Below are 17,920 nucleotides of genomic sequence, written 5' to 3' on the forward strand. Positions count from 1 at the left end.
GTTGACTGAAAACATGCGCATATTTTGTGACCACAGTTGTCCCTATGGTGATTCCAATGAGTCAAAGTTAGTATTCTCATGATTTTTCATTCTGTGTAGGTTTGTTTCGAGGATGTTGACTGATTTTCAATCTCAAGATAATTTAAAAATTCGACTTTGTAAAATTTAACATGCAACTTTTTAAGCATACTACCTCTGCATACATGTTCATAGCTGACCTTCAGTTTCAATAAGAGTTTATTTTTCATTTCACATTATAACAATCTAATTATCAACTTATTCTAGTAATTATAAAGTGATGAGGATGCCAGCTATAAATATACGTATGTAAATAATTATAATTGATAATGGTATACTAGGAGTAGATAGTTTTGACGAGGAAGCACTCTTCTGTGAGGTCTTTGTTGTCGTTGATGAAGATGTACACATCAACAGTGGCCCGGGAATGATGCGGGGAGAAGTTCAGATTGAGCACCACCGTTTCTTGAGCATGCAACTGTTGGGAACAGTGTGTACATGTTAGTGTGTGTTGAGCTCTATAGACAGTTACATTCAGCCATCATAATATATACACGTAGATCGAGGCCTTCATGTTTGAGATTGTATATACCAGGTACAAGAGTTCATACCCAGAGGAGGTACGACACGCGTGCCTCGCAATAACGTTGAGCGTGGGCGTAATTATGCCTCGATTATCCGCCTAATTATTCTGATGGTCCCTGGTCAGTGGTGTGGCTGGGCTAACACACACAGTGGAGGCTTTAGGGCCCACTATATAGAAGCTATAGAGTTGCATACATAGACAGGTTTTTATGTAACCTATTAGGTAATGAAGAGCTAGAGGAGAGATTTAAATGAGTGATGTAGATGATAGTAGGGAAGCATGGGGGAAAGTGGGGCATGGGTGACTTGTAGGACAGTCTGAGCTTTATTGTTAAGCACTATCGCTAGGGACAACCACTTGTGTATGCTGATGAAATAGCTAGGACCTCTTACGTACCTTGATGAGAATGCTGTCAAATTGTACCACGTCTGGTCTGTTGGTGGAGAGGTGGAAGCTCTTCTTCTTGGGGTAGGGGTTTGTGAAGGAAATGGTCTGTACAGGGAAAGAGGAGGAAAAAACAGTTATTACATGGTAGAATCCTGTGATACAATTATAGCATGTACAGTAGAACCTCGATTATCCGGACACCTTGGTTCCAGAAGCAGGCCGGATAATCGAATAGATAAACCACGCCTTGATCCACCCACTTTATTGATAAACAGCAATGCCACATGATTGTCTGCGCATGCGCAGAAGATAAGCAGGTATGTCTCCATGGTAACAGCTGTAACGCGCATGCGCATTTGAGGGACACGCCCATTTTCTGAATTATTTAATCTGATAAAAAAAAAACTGCCAAGCCAGATGATCGAGGTTCCGGATAATCGAGGTTCTACTGTACTGTAAACTACAAGAGACGACAGAGATATACATGTAAAACTAACCACTAACCACAGCCTACTAATTCAACTGACAATAATACAAAACAAGACATCTGCACCACTAGTTATTAAACAGTCTGTAATATTTAACTTGCCCACCTTTCTCATCAGCTCTCCCCCTCCAGTTGGCAGTGATATCTGGAAGCCCCTACTAATCGAGGGGAGATGGGACTCGGACACTACCAACCATTGACCGATGGCCATCTTGTTGTCCACGTCCACAGCTGACACGAGGAGGGTGGAGGTACCGGGGAAGAGCGTGTGTAGGGTGACGGGGAACTCTGTTAGCGATTGAGAACTCAAGAGGAACGGGGTGGGGGTCAGTATCTGTGTGTGTGTGTGTGTGTGGGGGAGGGGGGTGGGGTAGCTACAGTGAGAGTTAGTATATCTGTGTGTGTAGGGGTGGGGTCAGTATCTGTGTGTGTAGGGGGGGGGGGTATTGGACTGTCATTATTGTCAGGCTTGATCAATACCATCACAAGTACTCATAAGTACACGTTAAAGGTAAAGGCATAAATCCATCATACATTGTAGAAGGAGTGCATGAATACTCATGAATATTCATGCACTCCTGCTTGTAGTTTGGACAAAAACAAAAGTTGGAATTTTTCTAAATGCTTTGTCAACATATACATGGAAAAAGCATTGCGTTCTTTCTAACACGTACGTACAATACCAACTTATATGTACGTGAGTATCTCACTCACCCTGACAGCATGTTGGTTGCACGAGTAGCAGGCCACTCTCCTGTCAGTGTGGTCACCTCTCAGCATCAGCTTTACCTGAGAGGACTGCCCTACTTGCAGCGAGTGGTCCACCCTGTAACAGGTAAATCAGACAGCCGTGTTTATTTGAAATGCTCTAAAGGACAGTCCACTAAATGACAGCCTCTCGACACCTGCCTAACAGAAAATATGCTTCTTAAGGACAAATACGACGTTACCACTGTCCATGTACTGTAGGGCTACCCTATAACCCTACACGTCCATGTACTGTAGGGCTACCCTATAACCCTACACGTCCATGTACTGTAGGGCTACCCTATAACCCTACACGTCCATGTACTGTAGGGCTACCCTATAACCCTACACGTACATGTACTGTAGGGCTACCCTATAACCCTACACGTCCATGTACTGTAGGGCTACCCTATAACCCTACACGTCCATGTACTGTAGGGCTACCCTATAACCCTACACGTCCATGTACTGTAGGGCTACCCTATAACCCTACACGTACATGTACTGTAGGGCTACCCTATAACCCTACACGTCCATGTACTGTAGGGCTACCCTATAACCCCACACGTCCATGTACTGTAGGGCTACCCTATAACCCTACACGTCCATGTACTGTAGGGCTACCCTATAACCCTACACGTACATGTACTGTAGGGCTACCCTATAACCCTACACGTACACTTTACAGTGTAAAAAATAATTTTTACACTAAAATTAATGACAGCAAACCACAAAAAGCACCTTTGTACTGAGTGTATACAGAGCTTCCACACTTGACTGGGAGAGATGAGGTATTTCTGATCACTGCAGAGGAATTGGAAAATCGGATTGTGAAAATTATTTTAACATGCAAATGTAACACACACACAAGTCCATTGAAAGCTATCGAAGTTCTAGGCTCCTACCAGGAGCCATAGGTACAATGTAGAAGAACAGATTACTTGAATAATGGCATGCTTGAGTATACATAATTATATGGCATGAGTATACATTATACATATGGCATGACATAATGGTAAAATACGATATCGGATATGGAGTAGACACAGTAGAGGAATGTATGATTTGTTAGTTCTTACTAGTAGATTATGATGTAGAGAGTGCTCAAAGCCGGTGATGATTGGACGGGCACTTTGATGAACACACTACCAGAGTTGCTCTAAAATAGAAAAAATAGCCAAAGGCAATGATAATAATTTTCTGGAGCAAACGCGTTTGCATATGAAGGTACATGGGGACAATCGCAAAAGGATATAACATGACCTCATTGACAAAGCGCTCTACAATGTACAGCATAATAGATTTGTACTCTTAGAATGTTTCGTGAGTGAAACCATTCCAAATCACAGAAAATTTGACACTTTGCTATCCATAACTTTTGCGATCAGGATGCCATTACAAGTATGTACACCGATATAGGTATTTGCAATTATAATTATTTTGCGATGTCATAATAATTATTATAAGCGCTAGCAAAATTAATGTTTGATGCTCGCAGCATTGTAGTAGTAATACACTCACTATAATTATCATCACTGAACTCACCGAGTGCTTGACTTCACAAACTGCCTCAGGCTCACTACAACACACAAACACATCTCCGCCAGACAGTGACAGAGACAGCTGTTTCTTCAAAAAGCTCTTCTCCGAGTGGTAGAAATGGAGCAGCTGATCCAGTCGAGGGGGGAGGGGCTCCACCTGCACGTTGAGGATAGCCAGTACCTCCTGGTGGGCGGCTTGTAGGTACACCTAAAAGAGGGGGCACGTGTTGAGAATATAGAAACGTTCGATTCGATAGTAAAACAAAATGCTGTTGCTGTTGCTCTTAGAGTGATCTATCACATGAGGTACGTATTTATATCCGAGGTCATTTTCAGACCCAAAATCGGTGCTACTACTAAATACTCGGGTCTTTTGGCGAAAATGGGCCCTGATCAAAAATGCGATTATAATGGTGACTATCGATAAAGAGGGCTTCAGAAAGATTGTTTCAATTTTGAAATTGAATATTCTGAACAGTTATGAACACTCGTAGAACCAACCACCCACACACACACACCCACACAGAAGGAGTACAAGCTGACACTTCAGTATTATGGTGGAATGTACAAACATTAGGCGCAAGTCGAGCATGCTACTAGGAAAATGACTGTAAATCGCAACTTGAGTTTTGAAGGATTGTAGATCACTCATACCTTAATGGATTTCCTCCTTGAAGCATACTGCTCTCCGTTAGTCTCCCCTCCCACATCACCACTATCACAGGGGGTGGTCTGAGGGCAAGATCTAAAGGTCAGGTACTTGAATGGCAGGTGAACTGTCTCTCCGGGATGTACGAAGAACTCGTACTGACCTGCCACCAGGCCCTCGCTCAGTAGATTGTCGTCCATAACTGCATGGTAGTAGGGGGGAGGGTCCAATCAACACACTCATTATACTGATTATACTGAAACTAAAACTATCCTAATGAAAGCACCGCGGGTGCTGATGCCTCGGTGGAGGTGCCAAAGCTACATAACATAAAACTACTAATAGCTAGCTTTTATACACACATTGATTATAACTATCATGATGAACATCTTTAATTTTGCTGCATGCAATCAACCGAATAGTGGGTAATGATCAACCATGATTGTTGTTAAAAACGATCGATGCCAAAAGTTCAAGTAATGGCTGCAAGTCAGCAGAGCCTTGCAGCTCTCTGCTCACTCTTGCAGCTACCAGTAGCTTAGCGTTCTAGTGCAGAGCTAACTACTAAGTAGAGTAGTAACACTCGGTGAACAAGTTTTGCTACGGACTCTTCTGAAAAGGCTGCAATGGCATAACTCGAGAACAAAGCATTATTTTGCAAATCCACAAATTAAAATCCAAGTAAACATGACTAGAAGCCTATAGAAACTCTTACTTGCACTTGATTCATCCTTGAGCAGCTGTAGCGGTCTACACAGACACACAAACACACTACCGTATACCTCGCTTGCGCATGCGCACCGAGGCATAACAAAGTATGTATACATATATGCAGTCAGATAGCATCTCTCCACAGTGACTATTAGATTACTTACTGGTGTGGATTGAGAAGTGCTGTCTCAGGCAATTAACTTCTTGTCTGTCAACCACCAACCTGGATTAGTACACATACTATAGAGCGACTGAATGCACATTCAAATACTGAAGACATTCCTGCAAATATTTTGCACTGGCTCAATCACAACAACAATGTCTACGCCTATCGTACGGATAGCTCAACATTTTCAATGCACTTCACTTTAATTTGTGGAAGTACTCAATTTCGCTTTATGTGGAACGGAGTTGCTAACCCTCGAAAACAGCGAAACTTAAAAGCGCCTCCAAAATTTCGCCGGTATACTCACTTTAGCTCAGGGTCATTCCAGGCCACACTGACAGTGACAGGGTTCGTTTGGGAATTGGTGAACGGGTGTTCGAAATAGACCACCCTCCCCATCCTGACTCTGAGACGGTAACTAGTGGTGACGGACTCTTGTAGGACGGCAGATATCCTCTCTCTCTTCAGCTCCTCTCTATACGGAGAGACAGTTATGACAAGATAATCAGAAGTGACACACATAATTATACATGACTGTATAAGACTCGTGGTTAGATTGCAGAGTATTATGTTTCTTTGTAGTGTGCAGTGAAGCTAAACAAGTGAGCAGGAATTGGCTGGGTACAACACCACCCTATGAGCACCTTTACTAAGCTAGCATTGTAAGCAATGAACAATTGTCAGTTGCCTCACCGTTGTAGGTCAATAACGTCTGATTGGTTGCTTGGAAACGGCTTGTTAGACTCGACCTACATGGAAACAATCAGATCATATCACCCATAACAATTTTGTATGATGTGTACATACCATGAAGGACTTGTTTTCATTTTCCATTGCTTTCATTTCTCGCACTCTCTGCATTCTATCAAACTTCCTATGGATAGTAAAGCAATTATAGTTATGTACTCATTTTTTTGTAATTCTGACCTTTTTCTCGTCTGCTCATCTTCGTCGTGACACTGTTGCTCCTCCTTCAAGTGGGTGTGGTTACTGTATAGTCGACGAGCTATGGTACACATTCTCTTAGTTCCTTTGTTTAAATTCTCCATTTTAGCAATGCGATCTAGTTCCGGGGGCAGTCGAGCGATCCTAACGTAGAGTGTGCCGGTCTGTGAGGATGAGGGGGTGGTGTGTGAGGGTGTGAGGGTTGTGAGGGATGTGTCTGTGGTGTGGGCGGAGAGACGGAGGGGCAGAGAGAGGTGTGACTGGCAGTACGAGGGGGAAGGGTTGTCAGGAGAACTCAGGAGAGTCTATATGAGAGAAAAATACAATGCTACATGGTATGAATTCCAAAAAATTTTATGCATAAAATTGATCCGTTAAAATGCTAAAGCTACAAATACACCTAACACCTAATTATCATACCCAATACTTAATAGCTGTTAATTATCATTCTTACTCTTAGAGGGAGGCGGGCTGTTCCCAACAGGAAGAGGGAGTCCCTGTCGTAGAGGTCGATAATGAGGCAGCCCGAAGAGAGGAGAGAGGAGAAGTCGGAATGGTCAGTCTTGGAGGGCAGTGTGGTGTGGTTGGCATGGTAGCAGTGCTGGGTGGGAGAGAGAGAGAGTGCAGGCGGATCTACAATGTACATGTAAGAGGCACATGCAATGTTCTTTAATAACAGGGGGGAAACCCCTTTACTGCAACATACATGAACGCTACTTTCATTTGATTAAGTATCTAACCTGGTCTGCATGTAGATGTCCCTGTAGGTATAAAATTTAAATCTGACTTATGCATCAACTCACTGTAATTCCTGCATGTGTGCCGTCACTGTCAAGAGGTGAGAGTAGGTGGGGCAACTGGGTGGAGCTTCCAGATGGGGGTGGGGCACAGGAGCAGTGGACTACGACGGTGGAGAACAGGGGACAGTGGAGGGTGAGGGAGACAGAGTGTTGGGGGGAGGGCTGGTCGTCAGAGCTGTGCGTGTGCATGTGCAGTGTTGGAGTTACGAGTAGCAATACATACATACATACATACTGCAAGACAGCAAAAGAACTACATCCCACTACAACCACACATGCACAATTATATTTGAGGTGCTCGGACAATATCCCACAAAGCAGTCTAAACTCCATCAGCCGACAATACAAATGAATTCGGAGCATTTATGGCATGCATTGTATATACATTTTCAGTACTGGCTGCTAATTGAAAGACCTATGACAATGCACACTACATACACACGTACAGTGTGTGTCCCAGTATCTGCACTGCAAGGACCAGAGGACTATCAGAGAGCACATCTACGCTGGGGTCTATGGTCGCCTTGGCGGCACTGTGAGGGGTAATCGTGGGCAGGGAATTCCCCTTCTTGTCTTTGAACTCCTCTATCCCAGCATTGTGAAAGTAGGCCAGAACAGAACGGGGCACATGACCTGCACTAGAATGAACAATAGAAACAAATAATGAACCAATGCATTTGATTCCACCAGCACAAGGTATGATAAATGGCTACGACCTTTAATTGTACTAACCAGACTTCAAAATGCACCCATTAATTAATTTGGGTACTCAAAGTTAACTCAGAAAACAGGCCAGTTTCGAAAAAAACACCAACACTACTTTAAAAACGTAAGATACGGGTACAAAAACTGGTTAGGCATGCGTACACCATCGAACAGCTAGAGCTATCAAAGAGCTATCATACACAAAAACAATACGTACACACGGTCATCAGTTAATGAATACCTGATATGATGAGGGGGTGTGGTTACGTGTGGATACCTGATATGATGAGGGGGTGTGGTTACGTGTGAATACCTGATATGATGAGGGGGTGTGGTTACGTGTGGTTCAGCTGTGCCCAATATCTCAACAGAGTGGAGTGGCTTTGAACTAGTACGTGTCGGTGTTGTAACTATGGGAACAGGAGAGCTACGGACATGAGGGGGAGTGGAGGGAGGACGGCTGTAGAGAGTATGAGATTATACCATAACACACATGTTACAATCATGTACACTGTGCAAAATAGTTTAAATGACGCAAACACTTTTGTAATTGCGGCTGTAATCAAACTTAAGTGCATGCTTTAAATTCCACGAAGTTTTTGGGCCAAAATAATTTGTAAAATTACACAAGGTTGCGATCGATAAGGAAGTCGAAACCTTTCTACCAAATAATAGCCAGCAGACCCAAACAGCCCAACCAATATGGTAACAAGAACCATTCAGACCCTCAAAGGCCTATCGACAGTTGACACTCACCCTGAGTCTGCTAGGTCTCTCCCTCCATTGGGCATGTGCCTGGGTGATTTCATGTCCTGAGAAAATCATAAACAATAATACACAAATAATACATAGGTAGTCAATTGCATGGGTCAATTAACAAACATAAAATTTACACAAACATACTGTAAAAGTAGCACAAGTCTTAATTGTTAGGTGATGCTTGATAAATGGATAAATGACTATAACAATAGCTCATACGTACCTCAAACTGCACTCCACTGGTTGTGGTCAAGGTCTGACTACCCTCCATTCTGCTGGATGACCTCGAGGGGGTGAACTTGAACGTCAGCTTCCCAGCATCACTCAGATTGCCCTACAATCACAATAGGTTGTAATCACCACTGACACCACACACATACGTACAGTACATGTAGAACACGAATATTGAGTAATGATGACCCAAACACATATTCTAGAGGTATCTGGAACTTCTGGTCCTTAACTGCATGACCCTAAGGCGCACGTTACTTAAGGACTTGTTAGTCATAATAATATGACATCACCGTTACCTGATAACAAACGCTGTGAGCAGAAGAAGGAATGAGGGTGGGCTTGAAACCACACCCTCTCTTTAGTTCCAGAGAGACGGACGTGTTCTGTTCAGCCTCAGGGTTCCACACCGCCCACGCAAGTGTGAGGGTGGTGGAGTGGGTGGTCGAAGGCTGTGTGCGTGTGTGTAAGAAAAGAAGACTGTACTGAAATGCAATGGAGCAGTTGGTCAGTATAATTACATTACGTATTGATAAACTTGACGTCATTTTCCCCCTACTTTGTCAGTTGTCTTAGAAGTGGCCCTTCTTGAGAGAGTGTCACGTGTAGGGGTCTGGAAAATGGCCGCTCTGCTCCAACTGACAACGTACTCCAATTGAAAGACCACCTCCGTATCAGCATGGACAATCAGGTCCGATACCTCCAAAGAGCCCTGCATGTGATATATACAGTTACATATGTAATCATGCACACACGAATTAATATACAGATGCCTTTCAAATTGACAACTACCGTTGTGTTTAGAAAGAACCTATAGCTATATAGTTAACACTGAAAGTTACTGGTCTTCGCCATAACAACGACTACATCTGACAATTAAAAGTAAATTAAAAATGGAAGAGCTATACATTTTAAAAACAAACACACTATTTCTACCTACGCAGGTTAATTTAAGAGTTGTCCCATTAAATTGTGTTTTCTAGCCTCTATTCTCCGCTCTCTGTCAGTCAACAGACGATCGTATATCTCCTCCACTTGACTCTGCGAGTACGGAGCCTCCTCCCTCTTCCTGTACTGGTACTTCCTTGCTGCTATGATGAATGCAATGAGCCCTGCTATTGATATGACAGCAGTGAGCAAATAATAGCTCGACTCACAGCTAATTTTACAGTCAAATGTCTCCCAAATTGTTTGGGAAAAGAAAGGAATGAGTGAGATTGCTTCTATCAGTTGGAAGAATCCACGCACAGCAAACAGCATTCCCACTAGTACTACTTTCATTGTGTGGGGGCTCTGGGCTGAAATGAACTCAAAGGCAGACGCCATTATTAAATCTAGTGCTAACGTTTTAGTAAGGTTAGGAAAGATGAGAACCCACCAGTGAAGGTTGAGCGGCTCGGATATAATTGAAGGGAATTGGGTTAACATGCATGTACTATTTCGCTCGCCCATGACAAGTACATTCCCTGCAACATCCACCGCAAGCATGTTGGTGATAGTTATGGTGAAAAGTATCGAGCCTAAAACAATTCTGTTGAGAATTTTAGGAAGACAGTTCCTTCTTGAAAGCACCGGGAAAAGCAACATATAAAGTGGCAGTATTGCTGTTGAAAATAAGCCAGACAAAAGTCCACTCTCTAAGAGTAACCAATTTGCATTGCAGAAATTACGACTGACAACAGTGGAAGTTCCTAAGTTAACAGCAAAGTATGAAAACAAGAAAAACGAAGTAGGTACACATGTAACAAATATAGGCCCTAGAATTAAGAGCATTAAGAATATTCTTATAAATGTTTTAACATCTTCAACATCAGCTGTAGTGAATGGTCCACCGTATCTCTCCTTTGCAAAGTCCATTCTCGAAGGTTGGTAGTTGTCACAGTAAGCAAAGGCAGTGGGATGGCCTACTGGGCGTTTGTGTTTCTTTGCAAACCTGAGCACTCTGACAATCATCTTGTAAGGATTGTACTTCACTTTCTCTTTGTTAAACATTCGATGGGCACAGCAGTTGAGGAGAATCAGGGCTAACAAAACTACAAATAAACTTGACGGTAGTGCATAAAGAAGTCCATCTGTTAACTTAGTTTCAATACTTGTGTGGAAAAAACACTCCTTTACGGCATACATCATATCGAACACTGTGTTTCCGAGCCTATTGGCCCAAACATACAAGTGAATAAATGCTGAGAGCTTGATACTTGGTACATCTTGAAGTTGGTCTAGTCCAAATTGTACAATATTTGATGTGAATCCAGCTAGCCCTATTGCTAACGGTATAAACGTCATCAGAGCACCTAAAACAAACATTCCTTTCTTCCATACACTACTCAAAATGTTCACGTGAATTTGAATAGAACACAGAAACAGGATAAACGCCATGAGCATAGATAAGGCCAAACAGATCAGACTTGCTGCAATGACCTTGTAACGTCCGTAATATACATCAGCCAGAAAACCTCCAAATGGATAGCAAATCATATTAATTGCAAAAGCAATGTAAAGTATAACTACAACATCTAATATAATATCCTCAGACACTATCGATGTAATAATATGGTCAGGAGATGCATTGATGACACTGTTGATGAATCCAACGACTGCAGTCCAGATGAGAACTAGCACTAGAGATTTGCTTGTTGGGTACGGGCAGCATCTGCTTCTAGAGCTCCCAGTCGGACGAGGAGGGTCAAAGGTCGAATAGGATCGCAACTGTCTTACATTAGCTCTCATGATCTCTTTTAGACTCTTAATAAGTAGACAAATAGTTTATGCAACAGATTGCTATATATCATTGTGAAACTGATTAAGGGTAATCCAAGATAAGTGAAACAAACTAACTATCATGAGATAAATCTTGTGTAAGGTGTTTGTCAATAATCAGCATGTTGACATAATTAGCACCAGATGCGTACACTTAACATGAGAGTTATTATTGAAAATTGAAAATGCGTACAAGTTGAAGGTAAAACAATGCATCGGTTTGAATGTGGGGTGGGGGTGCTGCTTGACTGCTTTTAGTATAATTATACAAACGGTATAATATTATACTGATATTTATATACGTAGCCAGAGTCACAATGAACGATAATTAAGGGGCTATAGTTTTGATAAATGGCTCGCAATACCTCAACCTGTATTAATTGAGCCACCTGAACTCAAGCTATGGGCACTAACACACAATAAAGACACTTAAACTTGATACAGCATGCAGACACCTGGACACACGTACCTTCAAGACAAGGCTGTCCCGCACGCCAAATGTAGAGCCTCGTAGAGAGCTAGACACTTTCCCGGTAGTTGGTGAGCCTCTCTCTAGGTAACCAATGGCAGCAGAGCTGTTATAACGCCACCCATTGTAGGGCATCACCTTTGAGTGGTAAAGGTTAGTGTATTATTTTTTGTCAATCATAGCAAAACTACTGTAATAGGAGAACTGTTGGAAAAATGTTCAGTACAGTTTACTTCTTGTTAAACTCAATTGTTAAATATTACTAGTACCTTTAATCGCCTCTCCTCAATTGCAACTCTTGTGGCATCCGAGTCAATGCCCTGTACAGGGGAGAACATATGCCAACAGTATCAATGGACACAATAAGTGTTTACTATACACTATGTCATCCAATACATACACGATTATGTACACCTGCACATACCTTCATAGCATATATACACATGCATTCATAGCAAGCACCTTCACATTCAATCCTAATGTAAACAGTGTGTGATATCGTTGATACGCACATTATAATCAGCCAAAACAACAGAAAAAAAGAGAGAGGATTCAATAGAATAATTATTATAGTCAGTGTTCAAAAGTCTAAAGAACTGTTTCGTTCACTTATGTATAATTATTTCATAGTTTAATTATAGACACAATGCGCTTTGACTCCCTTTTCTTGTACACAGGTCATATTCAAAGCTTGACAATCGAGTTCGCCACACGTATCAGGACCAGGCACATGCTTGACACATCGTGGTCGAGTACGTCTCCTCCCAAACAGAGCACACTCGAATCCCTTCTTGCACCTCACTCCAGAGCAATCGAGAGGATGTTTAGAGTGTTTAGCAACACATTGAGCAACAGAATCGTGCTTCACTTTGCAAATCATACCATTATCACAGGGTCCAAGCTCAGAACAATTTGTAGGCTTTTTATTCACACAGTTAGCTAATTTACCATTCCTTGTATACGCAACGTTACAGACAGTTTCGGCTGGGCACTCAACCATGCTACAATCAGAGGGTGCTGTATGGATATGCTTTGAAACGCAGCGAGGCCTCACATGATGTTCACACTTATGATGGCGACAAGTTAACGGCACCATCTCTTCAACACACACACGCTTTTCAGAACATTTCATTTCCGAGCAAGATGTGCGATTACATTTGTCGGTGATGTCTTTTTGAAGGTTGTGCTTGTGGAAGAACAATGGCTGGCATGTTTCGTTGCAGTTGTTGGGTATGCAGACTGCGTACGGGTAAGGGGAGCAGGTTGCATTCAGACACGGGTCCACAGGGCATGGCTCTTGTTCAGGACACAAGTATGCGGTGGCCTGTGCGATCGAACAAACGTACATGGTAATGCAATTATACAACTCATGAGATAATCTATCAATTGATCTACATGTATAAATTACCAGAACCAAGTATACAGACTAATCATGCTAGTGTTGTGCTATATAGTGAGAGTGGCATATGAATTTTAGAATGTGAACTGTATTTGTATATAGTGCACTTACTTCACATCCAGTTAGTAGCAGGAGAACAGCTACAAGAAGAGTGCTCGAAATCATATCTATAACTATAATTATGAGCTGTTTGATCACTTCAAGACTACTGATAATGAAATTGGTCAACAGTTATGATATTGAAAACAGTTGCTTCCAGGAAAGAAACCCAGCCAGTGTATATAGAGAGACACTCAATGTTTTCATTCAGTCAGGAACAAAGTTAAGCGGAATTGCCAGCTACACGCGCCCACACAAGGTACATGTACTAATTTATCATTGCACACTGCACATGTACACATGACATCATTGCCAATTAAGGAGAGTGGGTATAGGTAGCACGCACGCACACATACACACACACGTACGTATACGTGTGTGTATCTAGAACGGCCAACACAATATCACTACCATTAAATTGCTAGAGCCCTTAACAGTAAAGTCATCTGGCCACAATAAGAGCTCTATAGTATCACATGACATACACTACACCCACCCCTGAGGCCAGATCCTCTGATATAGCTGAGAGGAGGAGTTCCTCGAAGTCCTCCACAGAGGGTAGAAGCAGCAAAGACACCTGGCATAGTACAAAGGTTAAAGCTAATGACAGCATGCATATACTTGTACCCAGAGGAGGTCTGACGTGCGTGCACTAATCACTACAAGTTCAGTGCATTGTGGTCATTGGGGTCACGTGATATTCCAGGCAAAATGCACTAGCACTTGTAGTGATTTGTGCACGCACGTCGGACCTCCTCTGACTTGCACCATAGAATAGTTTTTGCGACATCACTTAAAGGATAAGAGAATGCTTTCGACATATGTATCAGCACATCACTTAAAGGATAAGAGAATGCTTTCGAAATATTTATCAGCGTATCAGCTTCACTTAGTGTACATCGAGGCTATAATTATTGTATGGTGTACATTGAGGCTATATTGTATGGTGTACATTGAGGCTATATTGTATATTGTATGGTGTACATTGAGGCTCTATTGTATGGTGTACATTGAGGCTCTATTGTATGGTGTACATTGAGGCTATATACATGTATGGTGTACATTGAGGCTATATTGTATGGTGTACATCGAGGCTATAATTATTGTATGGTGTACATTGAGGCTATATTGTATATTGTATGGTGTACATTGAGGCTCTATTGTATGGTGTACATTGAGGCTCTATTGTATGGTGTACATTGAGGCTATATACATGTATGGTGTACATTGAGGCTATATTGTATGGTGTACATCGAGGCTATAATTATTGTATGGTGTACATTGAGGCTATATTGTATATTGTATGGTGTACATTGAGGCTCTATTGTATGGTGTACATTGAGGCTATATACATGTATGGTGTACATTGAGGCTATATTGTATGGTGTACATTGAGGCTTCACTAGAAATGGTACTATAGGTTTAAGAATAGAGCTATAAGCTTAAAGATGCATGCATGCAGTACACAGCCTACAGGTATGAAATGTATAAAGTTAGTGAGTTCACCTTCTCGAAGGTTCCAGAGCTGGTCTTGAGAAGTTTGGGAAACGCTACAAGTAAGAAGTTAACGAAAAAAATTATTACGTACTACAGTACGTAATAATTAACTGAGCGCTATAGTGCTACATGTATAAGTACGCATAGTCACAATGCTACGTAAGTACGTTCTTTAAACGTGTCTAGTCTAAAACACACAGACATTGTGTTCACCTTCGAGTACATTGGTGTGTGCGAGGCCCGGCACGTGGTCGTCCAACGAGATTAGAGTATTGGGTGGTATAAAGGATGTGGCCTTGAGGAGGGTGGGGTGGGGACACAGGGAGCATGTCAGGATACACCCGGGGATGGGGACCAACTCTTTCTTATCTGTGGGAGGTAATGTGTGTGTCGGAGGGGGAGTCAGACACAATAGGACTTGAAATAAACTACATGTACAATGTACATAATTACAGTTGACAAAATTCAAGGATGCAGTAAGGATGTGCACACACTGGTTGTGGTGGTAATTTATACTCCCACCTCTTGACAACCACCCACTATAATTATAGTCTATGACCTCTTTGGGCCTAGTTACTTGTAAGAGGCAAATGTGTGTGTGTGTGTGTGTGTGTGTGTGTGTGTGTGTGTGTGTGTGTGTGTGTGTGTGTGTGTTTGTTGAACTGAGATTGAGAATTGAAAAAATAGCCACCACTTTGAAAATCACTCAGTGACTCGACTTCGTGATTTTGAGAAAGATGGTAACGATGATAACTATACATAGGTAGCTCCTTAAATGTATGCACCTTCTCCTGTTGGGTGTGTCAGGGAGAACAAAGCTCTCGGACTGCCCTCGTATAGAGCCAAACGAACTGTGTTATGTGAGGGGGATTTCCCTCCTCTTGTCACGTTGACACGGCGATCAAACAGCGGGAACATCGACCAACCGAGACAGATCTGATGCTTGACAGAATCTGAGTGGACTAAAATACAACTATCTTATCAAAGATGCACGTACCTGATAACACATACACAGTGGGGTTACTTACAAAAATCACTATTACAGCACAAACCCACAACGCCTAAACCCTTTCTAATCTGCTATAGTTGGGCGATTCTTCTATCAAAATTAATGAACAGCACAGCATACATACATTGTACCGCAAAACCGTTTAAAAAATTGTGCAAAATGTGGGTTTAATTCATCATTACCAAAGTTACAGTGCTTATGTTCGACTGACTGGTGGTGGTTTGTGACTCACATAGTGCGGTGAGCTCTATCACCAGGATGAGGGTGGGGTCTGACCCATTGCAATAGAAGAAGGCAACCTGGGAAAAGTAAGGTAGCAGTTGCTATGACAACTCAATAAATACACGTATAGTGATGTGCCCAGATTTTCAAAAGGCTGCATGGATATTTCCATCCTCGAAATCAAATCAATACGCATAATTATTAGCCTCTTTTATGTACCTAAACATGTAGTGGTGGTTATTATTTGTCTATATAATTCCGAGCAAAGCGAGGTTATGTTCGAGTCCTATCGAGATTTTCCGTGGCGGTGGCGGTGGTGGTGGTTGACGTCGAGGCAAAAGGAGCTCTACCTTGACTTCTGGTGAACATGTAGGCTTTGATACTTGGCGTGGAGTCTTGCAGATGCTGAGGGACGTTGACTCAAAGTCTTAGACCTCAGCAACAGCCAGGAGTGGCTAAGCCGGACCCTGGACGGTCGAACTTATTTCTTGTATGTTGACCATTAGACGTCTTTACCAGATTGAATGCACATAGAACTAGCTTTCTTATGTGACAATTATTAGGTCCAGATCAGGCCATAAAACAACAAATCCCAGAGAGAGGTTAGTATAAAGTACAAATCCGCGTGTATTAAACATGCGCATGCGTAGCGAGGTTTGCACTCCAGTGTAATGGTTTTGTTTAGAGGTGGTAGTACTAACCACCACCGACCAGTGTGCAGGGCACATCCCTGTACACTGTGACTGAGTCACATCAATCTTTTGATTGACGTATTATTTTGTTAATTTTCTAAGCGCAGTGCTAGTAATAATGTAGAAAGAAGGATGATGTCAATTCATCTAAGCGTGGGTATTTCCAAAATCTAAGTTCCTGATTATAATACCTGCTCAATTGGGCACATGACGGCTCCAGTTTTCAGGCTCTCCACCAGCCTACAGGGCATGCTGTCATAGAAACGCCCTTCAAACCTCTTGTAGGCATTGTTGAAGATGCATGTACGGAACTTGTACTCAGCCAAATGAACAGACGTCTGCTTCTGCATAAGAGATTGGTTCTAAAAATTAATGGAAGAACGCAGAGCTATTGATTCGAAGGAATGTTTTCATGCATTTCATGCACGAAAACATTCACTTTCAAGTGATGTACAACCAGACTTCTTAATTTTAATACCTCAACTTTTCGGCCTAGCAAATTAGCATATCCCTCAAGAGATCTGTATGCCAGCTGGAAAGACTTCTGATCGCTGCTACCTCCTTTCAGCGACATTTAATACAGCTCTTCTTAGGAACCCACATGGTCTGCTGTAACTGTGCCTGTGGAGGGAACGCCCCCAAAATGTCTTTTCTGGTAATGATGGTTTCTAAAATAAGTATATTTTGACTCCAGCGCGCGCGGTCTCTTCGCGGCCTGGAATCGAGGCTAATTAGGAGCACATGAGGATATCTCCTCATGATGCTCCTGATACAATGAATAGCTAGTATAGGTAGTGCACATTTTGTTAAAAATTATGCTGATGCTGGCATAATTCTTAACGAGAAAATAGGCAGGTTTTAGAAATACAGGTCTTCTGTCGATCGTGGGAAAATGTGCTAAGCATGTTGCTCACCAACTAATTAGCAACGATATTTTAGTCTAGATCTGCTATATAATTACAGTGGAGGCCGGACTCTAGCTCCCAGCGGATGGGAGCGTCTGCATGGGTACGTAGTTATCGTACATTTTTGTACAATTGC

General features: G+C 42.2%; 1 protein-coding gene and 1 long non-coding RNA gene across 3 annotated transcripts; both read right to left on the reverse strand.

The window, feature by feature from the left end:
• Nucleotides 1–202: 202 nt before the first annotated feature.
• Nucleotides 203–17,526, reverse strand: LOC135346472 (nephrocystin-4-like). Of its 2 annotated transcripts, none has more exons than XM_064544097.1 (30): nt 17,358–17,526; nt 17,071–17,223; nt 16,198–16,264; nt 15,742–15,918; nt 15,170–15,325; nt 14,966–15,009; nt 13,956–14,036; nt 12,231–12,281; nt 11,962–12,099; nt 9,292–9,444; nt 9,032–9,184; nt 8,725–8,835; nt 8,499–8,554; nt 7,984–8,202; nt 7,484–7,675; nt 7,041–7,212; nt 6,692–6,838; nt 6,220–6,542; nt 6,100–6,166; nt 5,986–6,041; nt 5,600–5,767; nt 5,291–5,349; nt 4,421–4,617; nt 3,771–3,974; nt 3,305–3,384; nt 2,967–3,029; nt 2,193–2,304; nt 1,585–1,812; nt 1,001–1,096; nt 203–496 (listed from the first exon to the last, which is right to left on the reverse strand). In XM_064544097.1, exons 1-30 carry the CDS (start codon nt 17,451–17,453, stop codon nt 356–358), a joined length of 3,960 nt encoding a protein of 1,319 aa, XP_064400167.1. In that variant the 5' UTR covers nt 17,454–17,526; the 3' UTR covers nt 203–355. The 2 variants fall into 2 exon arrangements, with proteins under 2 accessions (XP_064400167.1, XP_064400169.1); XM_064544099.1 differs by having other exon boundaries at nt 8,056–8,202; nt 17,358–17,525.
• Nucleotides 12,425–13,939, reverse strand: LOC135346473 (uncharacterized). Its single transcript, XR_010398040.1, has 2 exons — nt 13,472–13,939; nt 12,425–13,285 (listed from the first exon to the last, which is right to left on the reverse strand). It is a non-coding gene; the product is annotated as an uncharacterized LOC135346473 (long non-coding RNA).
• Nucleotides 17,527–17,920: the final 394 nt, after the last annotated feature.

The sequence above is a fragment of the Halichondria panicea genome, chromosome 13 (genome assembly GCF_963675165.1).
Source record: "Halichondria panicea chromosome 13, odHalPani1.1, whole genome shotgun sequence".
Taxonomy (NCBI): Eukaryota; Metazoa; Porifera; class Demospongiae; order Suberitida; family Halichondriidae; genus Halichondria; species Halichondria panicea.

Bases quoted from the DNA above. Each gene is read 5' to 3' on its own strand.
- LOC135346472 (XM_064544097.1), bottom strand. From the start codon at position 17,453: ATGTCGCTGAAAGGAGGTAGCAGCGATCAGAAGTCTTTCCAGCTGGCA. The intron at 15,010-15,169 runs GTGAACACAATG...TCTTACTTGTAG, and splicing joins ACACACCAATGTACTCGAAG to CGTTTCCCAAACTTCTCAAG. The intron at 3,975-4,420 runs GTATGAGTGATC...CCCCTCTTTTAG, and splicing joins CAAGGAGGAAATCCATTAAG to GTGTACCTACAAGCCGCCCA.